This window comes from Trachemys scripta, chromosome 12 (assembly GCF_013100865.1).
Source record: "Trachemys scripta elegans isolate TJP31775 chromosome 12, CAS_Tse_1.0, whole genome shotgun sequence".
Lineage (NCBI taxonomy): Eukaryota > Metazoa > Chordata > Testudines > Emydidae > Trachemys > Trachemys scripta.
The window spans coordinates 11,873,342-11,894,651 of record NC_048309.1 but is presented as its reverse complement, the minus strand read 5'-3'; the positions used below and the strand labels follow the sequence as shown (position 1 = coordinate 11,894,651).

Sequence of the window (21,310 nt, the reverse complement as noted above, 5' to 3'; positions counted from 1 at the left end):
CGCACTGCATTATAAAAGCTGTAACTACTGTAATAAGTAGTTATATCAGTAGTAGTTTAAGGACTTGATCCTGTCCTGTGGCAGCATGCATCACACTGTATCTCGTTAACCTGGGTACTCCAGTCTGCAAGATGACAAGTGCCTTTGGTGAGTTGCTCACCACCATTAACTCCTAGATGTGTGTTGGTGCACAAGAGGGTGAGATTGCTTTCCCACGTTCAATGGTAATTGAGTCTCAGCACATCACAGGATCGGCCTTATTTCGAAGTAGTGTAGCTGCTACAAGCTATCTAGTTATACTTGCCATGTAAAGGACAGGATAAAGTTCTTAACACTATATTAATTGAAAATAAACATGCATTTATTAACCTCTTAAAAGTAACAAAAACATGTAAGTGTTCTTTCAGACGTGAATATTTGAACTCAGTTAGCTTGGAATGCACGGAACACAGAAGAATCTTATTGTCATGGCTACAAAAGCATTGTTAAAAGGATAATTAAAAACCTATAGTACATAATTAGGTCTATGCGCAGAATATAAATGGGGTATCAGTTTGAATTTACAGTATGTGTAGCTTTGTGTTAAAATATTTGCCTTTAAAAACATTAGAATTAGGCTGTCAGCCAACTAAAGTGAACCAAATTCTGCATTTCTCCTCAGGCAAAACCCTTGCTGAAGTTATGATGATGTTTTGATTGAATAAAGACAGCAGGATTTGTAACACTCATAAAAACAATCCAGATACATAACTTACTCCACATCTGAAAACCAAATATATGTTGGGGTTTTTTTTAATTAAAATAAAATTTGTTCATTATGACCGGTCATTAAAATTAGTTTAAAACAGCATGTTTTCACTGAAAATGCTAGTATATATTTAAAGTATATATTTTATATTTTGAGCATGCTTTCAAATATTATTTGTAAATGAAAGTAAAAATGAGTGAATAACGCAAAAATTGGTTTTGCTCACTGTAACCAACAATCAATCAATGGTACTATTTGCGATTGTCCCGAAGACTGAGCAGTAAGACTGGTATAAAAGTGGGGATTCCAACAAATTGGTAAAAAGCTAAAATGACTAGAATTTCATTGCTTTTTACATACAGTATGTCCCATGAACATTGTTAAAATACTTTTCATATTTTTAAAAACAAGCATATATTATTAGAGGTCTGAACCAAAGTGATTTAAGTCAATGGGAATCTTTCAAATGACCTTTATATGCTTTGGATCAAGTTCCAAGTATAAGCCCATTCTTACAGTCATATGCACGTAGCTACATGCAAGACAGCTTTTCAAAAAGCAAACTACAAGAAAATAGTTAAGAAAATGAAAATTGCTAGATAACATTCAATCACAGGTCACCTGACAGTCTTACTACTCTACTAAAGTTTTTCAAACTATCGTGCAGGGGTCGGCAATGTTTCGCATGCGGCTCGCCAGGGTAAGCACCCTGGCGGGCTGGGCCAGTTTATTTACCTGCTGACGAGGCAGGTTTGGACAATCCCGGCCCCCACTCGCCGCGGTTTGCCGTCCCGGGCCAATGGAAACCAGTGGGGGCCGCGATCGGCCAAACCTGTCACGTCAGCAGGTAAATAAACTGGTCCGGCCCGCCAGGGTGCTTACCCTGGCAAGCCGCGTGCCAAACGTTGCCGACCCCTGCTATAGTGCAAAGTGGTTATAAAAGTCCTAATAATCAACCAAAAAACAAGGGTCTGATTCTCCTCCCACCCTGGTGTAAATCACAAGTGCCCCAACTGAAATCAATGGAGTTAGACCTGTGTAAAACTGGTGTTAAATGGGATGAGAATTTGACCAAGGCCTTACCCAGTTTTGAGGCTTGGTTGTTATGTTATAAAAGAAGTGTCCTTTTTAAAATTAAGAGATTAAAAGTATATATATTGTAAAGTTAATAATGTTACAATGAACTTACTGACAGGGTACCCAGATACATATGCATATATATAAAAAAAGTACTATACTAGGCTAAAATTGTACAGATTTGTTAAGATCTTTAGTGTTCCGAGAGAAGACCTGGCTATGTTCTTTGCATCAAAATAATGTTGCCTTTCACAATATGTTCACCATGAGGTAAATGCAAACAAGCTGAAGGTCACACAGATCTGGATCTGACAGGAGCACAGAGATACTGTGGAATAAATCTGCTTGAAAATTGTATGTAATTCTGTAACTAAATCTGGAAGAAAAATGAAAAGTAAATTGAATAAATTCAACTTTTTTTCCACGGCCTAGTTTTAAAATTTGTTTTTCTTTGACGCCGATGTGAACATGTTAGAACATATGTGGCTTCCATGTAACTTTAGCTAACAACTTTTTAGCAACTTTTACAGAAACCAATACCTTCTACAGCTTACTTCCCTTAACATGCTTACAAACTTTGCACTAGTATACAAACTGACATTCTGTACGTTAACAATGGAAATCAGAATTGTGTTTGTGTTATTTGTCCATCATGTTGAGGATCATTTCACAAGTCATTTCTGTTTTCTGCTCCCTCGGAGAACTTGTTTCTATTCCATATACGACAGGGACAATCTCACTGGAACAGCATTCAGTGTTCACAAAGGAAACATCTTGGAATGATCCCAGGTCAACAGCTTTGCAGAAAAATTAAACATCATAATTGTCAACTAGAGAAAGAATTAAATACTAAATGAATTTACCATTCTGCAGTTTCACTGTAGGGGGAAAAAAAACATTTTCAGTGTCTATAATACACCACTACATTTTTTATTTTAAAGTCTCCAATTTTGGAGGAGAGTACATTCTGTTATAAATGTCACCTTGCTACCATTAGGATTCTGTTCTCAACTTTGATGGATCAATTTAGTTGTAATGTACAATAATCAATGCTACTGAGTAGCACCAATGATTTACTAACCAGCAGAGACCTCAACATTAATTAACTGGAGACTTACATACTTCTCACATCCATGGCAGAATGATGAAGAGGGAATTTCTTTAAAAAAAAAAATTTAAATTCATTTTTAACAGCAGCAGCAGAGCATGTTATTCATCAGTCAGAAAGACACCACAAATCCATTTTTAAACCTGAGCAAAAGAGTCAAAAGTTCTTGTGATACTATGATCTTTTAAGAAGCCAATTATATATCTTATAGTCAATATTCCAAGTGTGTGTGGAAAATGCTTCCTCTGCCTTTGTTCAGCCCCAAATACTAACTGTTGAAAAAAGTAATTTGGACCCAGTGCTTTAGTATGTAAGATCCGAGAGAGTCAAATAATAGGAAGTAGTTGCATTCCATCTCTCTAGTGCTTGTAGAGACATTATTTAAATTCCAGCAAACTGAATTTCTCACCCCAAGAGCTGAAGATGCACAAAAATTCTCAGTCTGCATGTAGCAAACAGCAGCAGCAAAAGTCTACACAACGTAAGTATTGCAAATACAAAAACCACAAGCAAAACCTAGGTCTGGGTCTACACTGGCATTTCTTTTAAAATCTTCAGTCATAACCGTTGCAGCCTCACCACTGAAAGGAGTGGAGGGAACACTATTGTAAAACCACCTGCTGACGTTCCACCTTGAGATGTATTCATCAGACTTTGAAAAATTACATCATCACAATTATCATTATGTGAAATGTTATCCCAGTGGCATTGCCCATACAGGGCGGGAAAAATCAGTGTAAACTGCCCGCCAATACATTAAATATTGTGTTGCCTACTCATGCTTAGAAAGGGTCAAATAGGACAAGCTTGCAGTGGATGAATGAGCCAGTACCTTTTCATATTGGCTACCATCTTGTACTCCAGAATCTAAGCTTATTATACTATATGGCCCTGATGACTGTAAAGATAACCTTCAAAAAGTGAACAAATTGTAAACCAACGCAGCGTGCCTCAGCAGAGGTGCCTGAGCTGCTGGCAGGAGTTCCCTGTGAGAGGTTCTCAGTTTGGTAACTCACTTCCCCACCCTTGATCTGCCATAGCCCAGGCAGCTCTCCAGACATGATGCAAAGCTCACCTTGACTCCCCCACCCCTTTTGTTAAGGCTGCTGAGGAGAGTGAGAGAAACAGATATCTAGGGGTAATCCCTCTGTTCATCTTGTGATTTTTAATTTATGGGATAGATGCCCAAAGTACTGGATGGGAGCCTATAGTTGTATTTTAAAAATCAGAGATAATAATAAAACATGTGTCTGCCCAAGCCTGCAGACAGCCTGAAACAATAGCTTTGAGGTCTGAACTGTCTTACTCATCTCAATGGCATGTTAACTGGGAAGCCCAATTCTGTTCAAAATAGTCATTTTTACTATTCCTCTGATGACCAAACACAAGATAAAGAAGAGGAATGATCATATTATGAAGACATGCTCAGTGTACTCTAAGCAGCATCCTAGTTTGGCATCACAAATGGGAGGAGCTTGGTTTGTGATACTCAGGAGTTTTCAATTTGGTCCCTATTGCCTGCTAACCCACGCTGATCCGCACAAGAGAAAACTCTGTGGCCTTCATCTTCCTTGATTATAGAACAGTGTTGCATTTTTGCCTATTGCTGGGCAGGGAGACTGGGAGAAAACTTACATGAGCAGGGGAACAGTGGCTCCAGAATAAATAATTGAGCAATGACTCACACTCAGATGACTGGGCTTTCTGACACACAAAAAGGTGTCTGAAAAACATTCATCCTATGTTAGCACTTAAATTAACCTCACTGTGAAATATTAATTAAAGCACAGGAGGAGAGTCACATCTTTAGCCATATCTGGTTGATTCCAATTTACTTGATTAAATTCTAACTTATTAGCTGATTACCTTCTTGCTTAACATCATGTTTTAGTCTGTCACATCTTTTCTTTTTGCCCTTGCTTCCTTTGCGGCGTGTAACAGATTTTGCCCTCACCAATCCACAGCTTTCAGCATGCTTATGCATATTATTCTGATAGGACAATGAAGCACAGACATATGAATGCAGTATTAATGCAATTATGCATTTTAAACACACAGAGACAAACATTTCAAGTTTCTAATATATAGATTTTAGAAAACTAGAAAAAAGTCAATTAATCTCAATGACTTGCTGCTTATCAAACTTCTGAAGATTGTGCCAGTAAAAATTTTTAAATTCCACTTTAAAGGAACATTATAAAGACTGGCAGACTTAAAATCAGATCTAGCATCTTTGTTTGATTCATAAGTGAATAAAATAGTTTATAAACTATCAAATTTACAAAGAAGATAGGACCAGCTTTTGAAGCGACTATAATCACAAATCCGAACACCAGTAACACTTCTTGTTGCTAACACAGTATCCTGTGTGCTCAGGGAGCTGGCTGAGATACAAATTCTGCTGGTAGCATATGGTTTTGAAGAATAGGATTATTATTCTCTCATTCACTTTGCTGAACTATTCCTTGTATTTTCTACTTTACATATTTTCTCAGTTTCTTCTGTTTGTCTTTTGGTACCTATCTACGATACTTGCCAGATATTTACATTTGTTTCTTATTTGCCTTTTATTTTCTATCAATAGACGATTTGCACTTTCAATCTTATTAATTCCCAACTTGCACTGTACCAATAAAAATTCTTGAAACAATCACCTGGCCTTTTATATAAAGTGGAAAATTATCAGATGTATTAACCCTTTGATGTAAGATCTGGGAAAAGCCTATTGGTGGCTCTGCATCAAGGAGCTAGCAGGAGATTCAGTTCAGCCAGTAGACTGCTTCTTTATAAAAATGTGGTATGTAGTACTTAACTAAAGATATCTCCCCATTGAGATTCCTTAAAAGGAAGTACCTTACCCAGCGTGAATAGCCCTTGCCACATTTAGGGCATTCATAAACTGTTGGTTTAAAATTGGAATCATGGTATTTCCTGAAGTGAACAGTTAGAAGCTGCTTCTGCCGGAAGCATTTGCTGCAACATACACAAGTGAAGGGTTTCTCACCAGTATGTGTACGCTTATGCACAATCAAGTGTCGTTCCTGAAACGAAGAAAACAATGTTTAAAACATAACTAACTTTTGTGACAAGCAAGAAAACTAGAGTCCAAGGTTGTTGCAGTTTCCTTCATTTGTCTCACAGAGCACAATTACTGAAGAACATGTAGGGTAAAATTCTGCTCCCACTGAAGTCAATGGCAAAACTGTCACTGACTTGAATGGGACCAGGATTTTACCCAATGTGTACCATCACTTGGAGAACAGTGATCCCTGAAATAAAATGTTAAGGGCTGAGTACTGAGATTTAGTTTGTATTTTCCTAAATTTTTCACTTTACCAGAACATTCAAGAGTGTCAATTATTTTACTGAGCAATGATTTAAAAAATGGTTGGAACAAAACAAACCTTTTCAGAAAAATGAGAGAATAAGTTAACTATTTAGATTTTTTAAAAAATGTTATTTTAAGAGTTGGTGGGTACTTAAGACTTTGTCTCCTACTGTCTGTTGTAAACTCCACTCCTGCTGAGTTTGCATGGCCCCAATGATGCAGTGAGATCCACTGATATGGATCCTTGCATGCATCTGGAGACATGCTGAAGGAAATGGAACTCTGCAAGGGAACAGTCTAAGCTAGCACATCAGGGCCTATGTAATTAACAGTGGGAAGGAATGACTAATAGCAACGGCATCAGAGAGGGTAGAAAAGATTGCTGCTTGTAGAGAATGCACACCTGCATACTGCAGCTTCAAAAACCTCTTCAAGATCTGGCTTGCCTCCTGCCCTCTTTTCCCCAGACAAGTGGACAGCTGACTAGATAAGAGAATGCCTCCTTTCCTCGGACAAATTAATAAGCTGCTGAAGTTATGAAGAACACACGTGAAAACCCATATTACTGAGCTCTCAGTATTTTACACTTTGTTACTCACTTCAGGGGAGCAATGGCAAGAGAAAGCTATACATGGTTTTAGTGGGCTTAAAAGCCCAGCCTTAAAAGTTAAATATCCCTTTCTACTACAGAGTATGCTTGTCTGACTGAGAATCCATGCTTTTGATCCATATTTAGTTATCTCCTCTCTATAGTTTAAGTCTCTTCCTGAGTGTGACAGAATCTTTCTAAAAATCAACAGGCAGAACAAGTCACTACATTTTCACACTTTTCCAATGACAGTTCTAAAAGCACTTAGAGCAGGAGTCTCAATGAAAGAATCCTGTGTGTTTTTTATGAATTCTTTTTAGAAAAACTTATACTACTATAGCATGTTTATTCCTTTGGATTGTGAAGATTTTAATTGTGCTAATGTATAGTACATACATTGCTAATGCAAGGGTAATAATGGAGTTAATAACTGTTATGAACAAATAAATATTCCATAGAGCATGGCCACATATTTCAGTTTTTAAACATGACAGATTTCTAAATACAACTTAAGAGGATGAAAATTCATCATGTCTGGACTGCACATAATTCTCTAATCAGAGCATCCAAAAATAAGTTTCTTTGGATTGAAATATAGTGTAAAATGATTTGTCTAGAGTGTACGTAACTCTTTAATCACATCATCCAGGAATAAAACAAAGACTGTAACGTTATATATTGGGATAAATATGCTTCCCTATGTTAAACATATAGCATGATTTAATTCTTCCATTTTCAGATGTATGAAAATTCCTTCTAGAATAGGTATAAGATAGAAATATGTAGATAACAAAAGGTCCACTAAGAAGTTTGTTTCAGCCAAGGCCAGATAAATAGAACAAAGCTGATTGAGGGTATGAACATTTCTAAATGAAATGTAATGAAGTTTCTAAAGAGTTGTCTATATCTGTAAGATATGGGGTACATCTAACCTATTAAAAATGTAAATTGTGTAAATAAATTAGGCAAGGAAGACAGTATCCTATGTCAAATTATTTCTTATGAAAAATAACCTACTCCAGGAATCCAGCCTTTCCTGACATTTTGTATTGCATGGCTTCCAAGCTACTTTTATAGCATATTGTTATTTGTTTTATATAAATGCCAGTTCGGACTGAAAAAACTTTATTCTGTACATGTTGAATATTACAAATAAGATGCAAATACCATGTTTTGTTATCACAATGGCAGTGAAAATAACTGCTCTTATTTTCTACTTTCGACCAGATCATGTCTGAATGATTTTTCATAAGCAAATAGTTTACGATTTTTTTGCATTACTAATTTATCATTCATTCATAACCCGGTTATCTTGCAAATAAATATAAACACAGTATTTTAGCTAGATTGTGGTAACAAATATAACCCTAACCCCAAGCCTACCCCACAGAAATATCAACTGAATAAACAATCACACTCCAATTAGTGTAAATACCTGCTTGCATGCATAACTGCATTGATCACATTTGAATCGTTTTTCATTTCTGTGAGTTTTCTTGTGCTGAATAAGAGCATAGCGCTCATGGAAGAGAGCTTCACAATAACGGCACTTCATCGCTACGGCCAGGTAGGAATGCAGCTTTCGTAGGTGGACACCTAAAACAGTTTTAAAGATCATTACATTGAAAAGTTGTGGTAGCTGAAGATGGATTTTTGGATGTCCATAGTTTCAGACAAAAGGCTAGTCTGTGAATAGCCCTGAATAGGTGTACATTGGGGGGAGGGGGACGGGGGAAGAGGTGTGAAAGAAAGCTGACAAGGAACCTTCCAGGCCCTTACTACCTCTGAACAGGAGCCAAAAAAACAGTCTACTGGCATCACCTATGGGGCAGCGGCACAAAAGACCAGATTTTCGAACGGTGTTTAGGCGCTTAGAGGGATTTTCAAAAGCACCTAAGCAGTTTGGGCATCTACCTCCCATTGAAATCATTATGCATCTTTAGGCACCTAAGTACCTTTGACAATCTGGCCCAAAATGATATTTACCGTATTGTAATATGGTACCTGCAGTATACGTGGGCTTGCTGACAATCAATAGGTGCTTGTTAGGTGACAATCTTTGAACAAAGACAAATTCCATAAGTAAGCACCCTACCGTATTTCTACCTTTATGAATAAATATTTAATTGATTTCAATTTGAGTTAGGCCTTTAGTGGGTTTTCCAAATGTGCCTAGGTGCCTATCTTCATCTGCCTAAATACCTTTAAAAATCTGGCCCTTTATGCCTCAACCCACCTCACTGGGAGCCCACTATGATAACTTATTTAATCAAATCACACATACATACACATACACACACACTTGTGATGAAGGCATGAGCCTTGTACAAGAAGCTGAAAAACGTGCAGTATTGACCCAAATCGTATCTTTTGGCTATTCAGCACTTTTGAAAATTAGGTTGGCACTTAAATATCCATTTAAGACCCTAACTTTAGGCTCCTAGTTTGAAAATCTTGGCCTTTTGTATACATTTGTTTGGAACCTGTCAGTTATATTGACTCAATTATAACAAATAAGTTGTATTTCTAATACGGTGGCTTGTTAACGGAAATCTGGTTTCTATGAGGTCTTCTTATTACTTAAAGACATCAATTTACAAGTGAACTACATGGATACTGATAATTTTATTGGTATGCAAATGAAGTATTGTTTCAGATACAGAGTTAGCAGAATCATAATTCTCCTGGAAACTCAGGTGGGTTTGTATTTGCAATATAGTGGTTTGTATAACTGAAAATTTAATCTGCATATATCCAGCTTTCATTTATGATATTTTAAGCATAAATTTGCATATGCACCAGTACTGTAGTGATATTACTTGCAGGTGAGAAAAAAAAAATCCATGAGTTGTATAAAGAATTTAAGTATTTACATCAGAATATAGTGGTTTGCTTTCTGCTTGATGGGAAAAGACCCAAAGAGTTAAAGGTCATTTCTATTTATTGTACACCATCATCTGTCATGTCACATGAAACTTACAGAACCTGAAAATAGATCTGCTACAACTGCTTAATGGAATTTAGAAGTTATATAGTACAAATATTGCCTGCTAAGCATATATGAAAGCAAGATTAAAAGTTAATATACACTTTATGAATTGATTATGAATATGATTCCTTGTACTCTTTGATGCCTCATTAGTAAAATGCTCCAAAATTCACAAGTAAAGTTAAAAAGACAGTCAAGGACAAATACAAAGGTACAAGCAGATCTTATATATTCAAGGATATCAGTGTATTAAAAACATTCAATATATTTCCAGCTCCTCAGATTTCTGGTCTGACACCCACTTTTATTTCACGCTTGGGCTGGGGCTGGAACAGAATCTGGAAACTGTGACGGTCCTATCAAGATCTGCTCCTTCTGCCACACTGAGTTTCCACTCTGTGCAGTAGAGAATCTATGGCCTAGATTTTTGTTAGGGATGTCACTCTGGAAAATGGATTTTCCTAATGCCACAGGTATTTAGTAATATCTTGGAAATGTTAACTCTTGATGTGGAGCATTATAACTGTACCAATTTATAGCAACCACAAGATGGTAGCACAACCCCTCAGCAGGAGAAATTCATGAATATTTTTTCCCTAGGAATATTTTAGTTAATGATAAAAATAAGTCAATGAATATTTTTATAGCCTATGAACAGTAAGAAAAGATACCAAATTCCCTATGCATTTGCATTCCATTTTTTTCTTAAATCCGAACTCACCCAAATCACTTTTTCTTGCAATAAATGTATTACAATGTGGACACTGGTATCTGGGCACATTTTCACTATGCTTCTGTAATATATGGATTTTCATGGTACCACTTTGTGTGAATCTGGCCTGACAAACATAACATTCATAGGGTTTTTCTCCTATGAAAAAAGCATGAGAAGTTAGATAATATATGCTCAGCAGCTCTACATATATATTTGATACAAATGCATCTCTCCCATGGACATCTATGGCCCTGATGCTGCACTGTGATCCACCAGCACGAACCTCTGTGCCTGTACAGAAACTCATTAACTTCAGTAGGAAAACTGCATGATGTGTGCAGAGATCCACACTAGCTTACAGCTGATCCCAATGCAGGATTTCAGCCTACAGAAGTTGTGAGCAGAACTAATGACAATACAAAGCCATTTATGTAACTTAAAATATTAATTAGTTTGTTCTTTTCTGCTGTGTTCAACGTAGGAAAATGCACAATTGCTAACACTGAATTCGGCTCTCAAGCAGACTTTGTAATCTGTTTGTCTTCACTGGGATTCCATAAGGAAATAGGAGAGCACATCAGGAACAAATTACTTTTGTTATTTTGCCATAAATATTAAAATAGTGCAAGTTATAATTACAGGATTTGCAGTTACTCATTTGTCAAAATAATTTACATGAAGGAATTGTATTATTAGGAAACAGATGTGCCACAGTCATGCCCACATTTTGGGGCAGCTATTTTTTTTAAACCCTCCCTGACTGTGAGACACATGCATGTAAAATTAACCAGGCCTGATACAAAACTGAAAATTGGATCACAGAAAACAAGAGCACACAAGTGAAAACACTGAACGTTTTATTTCTTATTGGTAAATGTCAGTTTAAACAAAATGAACACAATTAAAAAATTGTCATAATCTGACAGGCCACATTTTCAAAGGTAGTTTTAAAAACAGATCCAACAATTTTACATGAACATTTTTCCATGTATGTTCTTGTGACACACAAAACATAAGTGAAAAAATTGTCTGTGTAAAACTGCAGCAGCAATTTCAGGGCTGGATTGAGGCCAGTTTAAAAAAAATGTAGTCCTACAGATTTACCAAAACTGTAAAATATATATATTGCCCATTACATTAGTAAGTCTTACCTGAATGAGTTACCATATGTCTTTTCAGCTTATAGGTATCTTTGCTAGCATAACTACAGAGATAACAGTTATAAGGACGTTCTCCTGTGTGTGAACGAATATGACGCTTCAATTTGCTTGCCTAGTGTAAAAGTCAAAAATTTATTCAACACCACCCATATTAAAGGGACACTGTTGACTTAAAATCTAACCCATTTTACAAATGTAGCAATTTCAAGTTCTACACCAGTCATTAAAACACTCTTTCAATTTTAATGGATTTGCAATCACATTTTTTAGGAGTATTTTTAACATTCCTCCCCTGCAAGGAGCATTGAAGAGCCACACAAACAAAAGGGAAACTGACTATACATGGGGAAACAGTGAAACTGGCCCTGCGTACACCTCCATCAAATGCACAAAGGCTAGGATTTTCAAAGCAGCCTAATGAGGGCACCCATCTCCCTTCGGCAGCTATGAAAACACCAGCAAAAGAAAAATTGAACATATAGAGAAAAAATGGAAAGGCCAATACTAAGTAACATATTTGCTCATCACATTGGTTTCAATCTGGAAAAGATTTACACAAGAGATGACAAAGATATACATGCTTAATTTAACCCATGAATAGCCCCACTCAAGGTCACTACTCAAGTAAAAATCATGGATGTGCTTAAATGTGTGCTGCATCAAATCCTAACTGCATAGCAATAACTATCTAAGAGCTTCTTCAGCACTCACTCAAGCAAAACTCTCAGAAACTTCAATGTGAGGTTTACAATAGCAAAAAGTGGTTAATAAGAACCTTACTTAAAAAAAGAGAAAAGTACAGAGTATATTTAATATTTTTAAAAATCATTTCAATTTAGATTTAAATACTATTCAAAATCTACTAGCACAATACATGTGGAGAATTAAGGGACCATATTTTGAAAAGAAGAACGGGCAAGGTCTGTACACAGCTGCAAATTGGGCACAGCATGTCAAGCACTTAAGCATCTAAATAGTCATTTAACAATGTAACTGCAATAGTAGTGGACACAAATGTAGGTGCATGATTGAATGCTTACTATTCCATGTGAACCTCTGGCATTTTCTAGTTTTTATTTTATTTGACCCAGAATTACAATATAGATGCCAATCCGACAAACACTAAGCAAGTGCTTAATTTTACACATTAGCAGTAACAAATGACTATAACAAGCCTACTCATGTGCATAAAGTTAATCAAGTGCCTGTTTGTAGGATATGGGTCACTGTAAATACATCATGCAGCAGCCATTTTACTGTTAGATAATAACTAGAAAAAATATTAGAACAAAATGTATTTGTTGGTTTGTTTTCAAAAAAGGGTTAGATAAACAGAAAATGTTAACTTAAAAAGTACAAGAGCTCACGCATTAGAATGAGTGAGCAGACAAAATAAGAATGTGATGGTTCTGAATAAATGTCTTTATTTTGAAAGGCTTCTTCATAAATAATGAAATTCATCCTCTACTTCTGAAAGTTTTATTACTTGGGCTTTGTGAAGGCACCTGGAAGTGGAGGAATGGATTTCACTCCCTCAATGTTTGGCCAGATTCTGGGGCTGAAAACTCAGCCCTTTGTGGCCATTACACAAGTTTATGGGCCACTGAACCTGGAGATCCAATATCTCCCTCTGCTTACACATGCCCCTGTGGCAATCTCCATGCCAGTCTATGGGATCATGTGGTGTGCAGGGACTATAGCAGCTATCTGTGTGGCCACCCCTCTTCTGTGGAGGGAAGTAATGGGGTTAAAATGGTGGAAACAACAATGCACAAGCCCTCTGCACTAAGGAGAATCTCACCAACCCAACCCAGTCGTTCAGTGTCAATACTGTAGCTTAACTTATGCGGCTACAGATGTCATTTTCTGACCTGTGTATCTGCTATGGTTAATGAGTTTTGTAAAACTAAGGTCAATAAAGACAGTATGAAGGTGCACCATTAGGTCCCAATCCTTCAAGCACTTGTGCTCATAAGTAATTTTATGCATTTATGTAAAAACCTACTGAACTCACAACATATCAGGCCTTTGTATTTGAAAACATACATCCCTCCTCCCCTGCAAAAAAAGAGATTCAGTAGTACTGCACTTACTTCTACACTAGAATATTTACACATTGAGCACTTAAAGGGTTTTTCTAGAGTGTGCTTATATCGCCTGTGTCGTGCAAGTTCACCACTGGTCACAAATGCCATCTCACAGTCACTGCACTTATACGGTCTGGTCCCTGTAAGAACATATTATTTAGAATTTTTTAAAAAGGCATATCTGTAATTTCTCAGTAGTAAATCAGCATTTACACATTACTGAAAACAGTTTTAATATCAAAAATTGATATGACATTTTTGGAAGATTCAAATATTTTAAAACGATAAATGTATTACGAAAGCAAGGTTTATGTATTACATACCTATTTTAAAATATCAGGAAGAAAAATGCCCACAGACATTAAAAGGAGAAATTCATTTCACCTTGAGGATGGTTCTGTTGAATATATATATATATATATATATATATATATATATATATATATATATATATATANNNTATATATATATATATATATATATATATATATATATATATATATATATAAAAACACTAAAGCCATGTCGTGTCACCGCTCTACATATGGAACTCCCAATAAAAAAAAAATCAATGTGGGGTTTTGAATTCAGACTGATGGCTGAAGACAAGATCATTTCAATGCCACTTAAATCTGGCAGACACCAAGTAAAAGGAGCACGTTCTCACATAATAAGTATACCTGTATGTGTATTCACATGGTTACGCAGGAGAGTAACTGTACGGAAAGCCTTAAGGCAGAGGTGACACACATGGGGTTTTTCATCAGAATGGGTTTTCATGTGACGATTAAGACTTGACATTCTAAGAGAGGTGAATGCGCACAGATCACAATGGAAGATCACCTTTTCCCCTATGAGAATATAGACATATTTAGGACACATGAGCCACAAAACAATTATTTGACTTAAAGAATAGTGCCAATTTCCTAACTAAACCTCCTAGATTAAGTAATAATACTTTTCACTTCTGCAGTGTCTTTCATAAGAGTACCTCAAAGTGCTTTCCAAAAATTAAGCCTGTCAGAAAGGTATTATTATACCTATTATAAAAAGAGTTTAAAGTGATTCATCCAAAACCATACACTGAGTTAGTGATACAGTTGGGAACAAAATCCAAGAGGCACGACTCCTAGTCTAACTCACACCAATGGATAATCCTCCCTCCCTTGAGAGTATCTTTAACATTTAGCTCATCTAGATGCTTATATCCTGTGGAGTACGCCTCTGATGTCAGTTTCATTAACTAGTGAGACAATCTCCTATACTTACACAAAAGCCTAGAAATGGCAGATTAATTATGAAATTCTCCACATATTCAGAGGTTTGAAAATACTAAGTATAGACAAAAAAACTATTATAGTTTAAAGCCTCAATCTATTGCTTGAACTTCAAGAATGCAAATGCAGCAGAATGTTAGTTCCTTAAGCGGTCAAAGAGAACTATACTCCATGCTGATTATATAACACCTGCAAACCACATAATAGAAGTAATGAATTTCTTTAGAAAATAAATTGAGGAAATGTGGAACATTTTCAGCTTTCAAGCAGATTCAGAGTTGCCAAATGGCACACAGTGTAATATCTGGACAGCCTTCCTGGAACCATTATCTCAGGTCTGGGTCAAGCTGATTCTCTACGATGACCATTCACGTTGCAGCCAACAAGTATTTCTACAGAATTCATGTGCCTGTATCAGGACATGCAGCTAGTAGTATACTTCAATGAATAACAAACAAAAGTACTTTATCATTATTTTATTCATCAGTTCATATCCACACAAAAAACTGCATTTTGAAACCACCCATAGGCGCCTCCAAACTTCCTGCAAATCTTGTAAATTTGGCCACAGGGAGGCATTGTCTGGCATAGCTAGTAAGTGCCGTCAAATCAGGGCTCCACCTTATTAAGTATATAAGACAGAAAACCTGCCTCACCAGAAAAGTAGGAACTTTGCTTCTTAGGCAACTTTATCTGCCTGCCCACCCCAATCTCTTGCACCCTATATTGCCTCTGCTGCTGCTAAATGTTTTTGCCTGCTAACCTCCCCTTCCTTCTGCCTTCTGTTAAGGACTGAGACATGGTGGCAGGGGGCACATGAAGTTTGTCACTGTTACAGAGTCTGCTTCTCCACCTGGCAAACTCTTATGGCTCACCAGACAGAAACTCTGCTCTGGCCAACCTTACTAGGACTGCTGAATTGGAACTCCCATTATCACAATTAAAGAAAGCTGAAAGTGAAGACACGGATGAGAGCAAACTGGAGGCACAGAGGCAGCTAGGAAGAGGGGTTGGTACAGTAGCAGTGGAACTAGATGGGACACGCAGGATGCACATGGACAGGGAAGCCAGGATCGACAGGGGAATCAAGAAGGGAGCCTCAGAGAATGGGAGTTATCTGTGAAGATCTGTAGCTCCATCAGCTTCCGTAGCAAAACAAAAAACCCACACCAGATGAGTTATAATAAACAGCTTTTTGTATTTTCCTCCACCATGAATTACCCTATTCTGGGCTTATATTTGATAAAGTACTCAGTGCAATTACAAGCTGAGTTTTTCTCACCTTTGAGTTTGTCGTATTATAGGAGACTGGAAAAGTTATAATCTAAGGATTTCAGAAGACAATGATTTTAAATATTAAGATTACCAAGAAGGCTCTAAAGAGTACAAATCTCAGAATGATTTTAAAAATCTTCATGTTTAATTATTAAGCATTTACACTCAACTTTAAGTGGAAAACCCAATGGAACCTTAGCTATGGAGTCAGGTTTCAAATCCGCCAAGTTACTCAAAGTGCAGATGATTGAGGCAGTAATCTGAAGAATTTCTCTGTTGAAACTTTACAGTGACATCACACCGATTAAAAAATTCTTATCAGGTAAGGTCAGAAAGGGTTATTAATTCTTCCAAATTTCAGTAGTAGTTCTAACCTTAACTTAATCTAACCATAAAGAGTAGAAGTTACTTACAGGACTTCAATCGGTTTTCTAAATATGAGCTACAAATACTGCATAGTCAACTTTTTACCTTTTTTCCTATGCTGTGTGTTTTTTTGAGCTTCTACAGTATCAGTGTTTTTTATAACTGCTTGTTCTTCTTGCTCTTTGGGTTCACAGTGTGACACTGACATATCATCTTTGGCTTTACAGCTCAAGATCTTTGCTTTCTCAATAGTGAAAATGTCCTTTTCTCTTCCCTCTTCATTTGGAGGCAGTTGCTGACCCTTACCTTCAACTGCATGTAGATCTTTACTTCTATCAATCTAGTTTAAAAAATAAAAAACAAACAGTTCTACACTTCATCAAGAAAGAAAATGGTCTCAGGACAATCATGCTTGTGGCAAAGCAGCAGAGGCTATCTGTACCTGCAAGGAGAATACAATAAACTACCCATCAATTAATTCTCATTTACAGCTAGTTATTTGGTACATAATCTGCAGGGATTTTGATTTGGGGCCTACTGAATCAAGGAGTTTTGACATATACTTCAACAGGACCAGACTTTGGGCCCCAATTGTAGGTGCTTGAAAACTGTGTCCCCCAATTTTCAAAAAAGGCCATTTAGGCATCTAAATTGAGTGGGCAGATTTTCAACTCAGTGGAAACTGCTGGAAGTTGAGCACTTCTGAAATATTAAACAGATTCATGTAAAGTTCCTAAATGGGGGTTACAGCGTGCTGAGCAATTTTCAAAATCTGACCCTGAATCTTTACAGATTTAAACAAATTGTAGACCTTCTTTTTGAGACTATAGCAACGAGACTATAAAAGTTTATATTTTCAACTTCTTTTGACAGCATTTTTCATATAATTTCTAGGACTCTATGTTTTAAGAAAAAACAAGGAAAATAAATGTAATTTTTAAATTATATTTTTGTAAAATTAATATAGGATTTATGCAGTATATTTGTAAACATTTTGTATTAATTCCACATCATGTGGTAGTTACTAAGGTATTATAATTGAATTTTTATAGGTTTTAATAATCAGTGTGATCATTACTACTCCCAAGATTACAAAAATATAATGCATTATCTCTTGAAAGGGACAATGTCTAGTATTTTAAGCCCAACATTCAAGTTTTGTAGCAAAATTTACAAAGCCAAATATTTATAGCAATACCAGTGTTCTCATGAACTTTCCAAATAGTTTGTTCTAAGTGAAAACTAGTTGTGTTTGGCTTTTTATGATGTATTATACTGATGTGTGAGAACCAGGAAAGGAAACCTACCAAAGTACTTATGAACATCTGTCTCAACTGAAAGGCAAATAATGTAGAAATGAGAAAAATAAATTTAAAAAAGTCTTTTAGTTTTAATAAACTGTCAGTAATGTATATAGGAAAGATTGCTTTTTAATAACATAGGCGGAGATTTAAAAAAACTCACTTAAGGGATTTATATGTCTAAATCCCTTCATTTAAAAAGTCACAGCCATGATTTTTATTTTTCATTTATATTTTTTAAAACCAGATTTTAGTTTTAAGTCTACCAATATAATACTACAGACCAAAGGTTACCATCTCATCATCTTCATTGATGGTATCTCTACCTTAATCAGTAGCATTCCTGGGGGTTTATCCATGGACAGGTTTTCTTCATCTTTTGCCTGTACTTTTTCTTGCAAAACGTTAATCTGCATCACCTCCACATCATGAAATGTATAAACACCATCCTGTATACTTATTGCTACACCTGTGGGTAGATTCTGCTGAGCACCTACTCCCTGTTGCACTACTACCAAGGGCTGCAAGACACTTGCCCCTCGTTGAACCACCATGTGCACCCCACTCTGTTGCTGAATATTCAACTGACTGACCCCCTGGAGGTCATCTTCCCCTTCCTTCAAATGCACAGTCTGCAGCATTATCAAATGCTTTTCACCCTGTACTGGAGATGGGGACAACTCCAGGTTTCCTCCTCCTTCTTCCAGCTGCTTGGCTAGAGGGGTTCCATTTAGGCCTTCAGCATCTGGGCCACAGATGCTGTTTCTTTCTTTCACCCAGGATATCTTGCCCCCTCCATCATCTTCTCTTGCCTTGTCCCCGGGTCTTTCTGCACCTTTTATTTTGGTGAACGGCTCAGGCAGGGCTGAGTCCTGAGAGGCCATCATTAAGCGAACCTGTCCCAAGAGACAGCAAAGAAAGCTACTAAGGCACCTCATCGCCCTTAAATTCAGCTCAGACCAACTCCACATGCTGCCCCGCACCACTTCCGCTCATTAAGAACCCCCACACCCAGAAACCCTCTCTGCTAAAAATCTGGTCACCCAAAACCTACCTCCACTAGCCACCCATTGGGAAAATAGTCCCCACGACCCTTCCAAAGCTGCCCTTTCCCCATTAAACCCCACAACACTTCCCCCTCCAATAACTCCCCCATCTACCACCCACCCTCTATGAAACACCACCATGGCACCCCTCAAGCACCTATCCCCAAATACGCCCCCCATAAACCCTGATATGGGCTACCCTCCAGGAAACCTACCTCCCGCCCTACTCCTCAACCCCCTGCCTTCCCCAGAAGCTCCCCAATCCCACCCACTCCAACCAACCCACCCCCGCTGCACCCCACCCTAGTGACCCAGCTGCCCCTCCCCATAATGCCCCTAAAGCTCCACTAGCCCCCACCCCTGTACAGCCCCCGCCCCCGAAACCCCCAGCCGCTGCCGCGCGGGGAGCGGGCCTGCAGGGAAGCCCTCACCCTGCGGCTTCCAGCCCCGACCTCCAGGGGCGGCCGCCGCCCTTTCCCCGGCCCCGCGCTCCCCCCAGCGGCCGGCCCGGCGGGCTCTGCAGAGAGCGGGAGCGCGGCCGACGCACGTGACTGCGGGGCGGCCGCGAAGCGGGCTCTGAGTCCCGCGGGGGAGGGGCGACAAGAAGAGCCCCTCCCCCACCGCAAGGGGAGAGGGACCCGCCCCTCCCCCACCGCAAGGGACCACCCTTAAGTACCTCACTCCTTCCCCCACTGCAGGGAGAGATGGGACCTCCACTGCTCTGAGATCCCCACCCCCTCCCCCAGCAGCGGGGACTGAGACCTGAGCTCCCTTTCCCCAGCTGGGAACCAACCCCATCCACTTCATTTCCATCAGGCCTGCATCACAAGGGGCAAGATGGGAAAAGCCCAGTGCCAGAGCCCCCCAGCAATATACTGGCAGGGTAGGAAGAGCGCCTGACCTTGCCAGGCTCTCACTTGCACTCTGACCGGTAGGAGAAAGGCCCCGTGTCACCATAGCATTCACGAGCTAAACAGACCCAGACAATCATACACAGAAAAGATACTGTACATTTATTTCAATTTCCAGGGACAGTGCAAGTCAGGACCTTCAAGATTCTGACCAAATAGTTAGAGCCCTGCAAATCCATGGATATTCGCTTTGTATCTGCAGATATTTGCAGATCTGATGCGGATACACATTTTGTATCAGTATAGGGCTCTATGAATAGGAACCACCTCTTCACCCTGTTAAGGAAGGCCAGCAGCCTGCAACTCTATCCCAATGCATGAGCCCGTGGGACCACATGGATCTTGTTGCATGGTCTGCGCCAAAGTTTCCATTTTCCACTTTTATGCAACTTTTATGCAACCATAGCAAGTTCCTGTGACTAGACATAAAAAGTTCCTGTGACTCTCCCATAAAACCCAAAAATATTTAGAAACATTTCCCCTAACTGAGTCATAAAGGGAGATTTCTGAGTGTTTGTTTAATGTTCTTAACATGTGCTCCTACTTGGTGAGAGTCAATGGAACAGCACTCAGTTGGCCTTCCACTTTCAAACTAAAGTATTTACATGCTTCTCTTATGGAAACACTCAGCCTAGATATTATGCCAGTTGAGTGTTATTCAAGAGATAGTTGACTGCCAATAGTGTATCATCTCTTACCATCAAAGCTTAAGTATTTTACAAAATTGATTAAAGAGCTATAAGCATCATTACACTATACCGTAGTTCAGGATTTGTTATTCAACCAGGGAACAACAAGTTTTATGTTCAAGAGTTCTCTAAAGGCCTTATAAAAATGTCTGAGATATTTTGTGAAATCTTACAAGTTTATTTAATCTTTTATATCCTTCAAAAAACAGCATTTTTCAATCTTCAGGATAAACCATTAAAGTTTTATTTATTTTTAAAGGCCCATTTGCTATTAATACTCTAACATTAGATATCAATGCAGAGGAAGGATTTAAAGATTCACCTCTAACTTTTAGGATGACAAATTGTAAAATGGCTATAGGTTAGCATCTCCCATGTCCCAATCGTGGCCTAGGCAGACTATATAATATTTCACTAAACTGTTTTCACATTGATTGTCAAAACTGATAGGCTCGACCCATATAAAAATATTGATTGTGATTGAAATTAGTTCAGCACAAAAGCAGCCCACAGTACATACCCTGGTCTACATAGCTGATATAATGGAATTTTGCAGACAGCCTACATTACTCTGTACCTAATGTATACCACTGAGTACATTTAAATTACTGTACAAATACTGTTCAGTGTAAATCCAGGTATTG

At 38.0% G+C, this 21,310-nt stretch overlaps 1 protein-coding gene across 1 annotated transcript; it reads right to left on the bottom strand.

Annotated features, from left to right (window-relative positions):
- Positions 1 to 1,651: 1,651 nt before the first annotated feature.
- Positions 1,652 to 19,592, bottom strand: CTCFL (CCCTC-binding factor like). The gene is made up of 11 exons (XM_034787969.1): positions 19,498 to 19,592; positions 18,347 to 18,916; positions 16,825 to 17,059; positions 14,482 to 14,652; positions 13,808 to 13,941; positions 11,706 to 11,826; positions 10,561 to 10,710; positions 8,286 to 8,446; positions 5,792 to 5,974; positions 4,800 to 4,923; positions 1,652 to 2,622 (listed from the first exon to the last, which is right to left on the bottom strand). Exons 2-11 carry the CDS (start codon positions 18,905 to 18,907, stop codon positions 2,465 to 2,467), a joined length of 1,998 nt encoding a protein of 665 aa, XP_034643860.1. The 5' UTR covers positions 18,908 to 18,916; positions 19,498 to 19,592; the 3' UTR covers positions 1,652 to 2,464.
- Between the last annotated feature and the right edge of the window lie 1,718 nt (positions 19,593 to 21,310).

What these genes read in the sequence shown, in the direction of transcription:
- CTCFL (XM_034787969.1), bottom strand. Translation starts at nt 18,907, where the DNA reads ATGATGGCCTCTCAGGACTCAGCCCTGCCTGAGCCGTTCACCAAAATA. An exon ending in GTAAATATTCTAGTGTAGAA is followed by an intron (nt 11,827 to 13,807) that starts GTAAGTGCAGTA and finishes CTTTTACACTAG; the next exon opens with GCAAGCAAATTGAAGCGTCA. An exon ending in TGCAAGAAAAAGTGATTTGG is followed by an intron (nt 8,447 to 10,560) that starts GTGAGTTCGGAT and finishes AAACTGTTTTAG; the next exon opens with GTGTCCACCTACGAAAGCTG.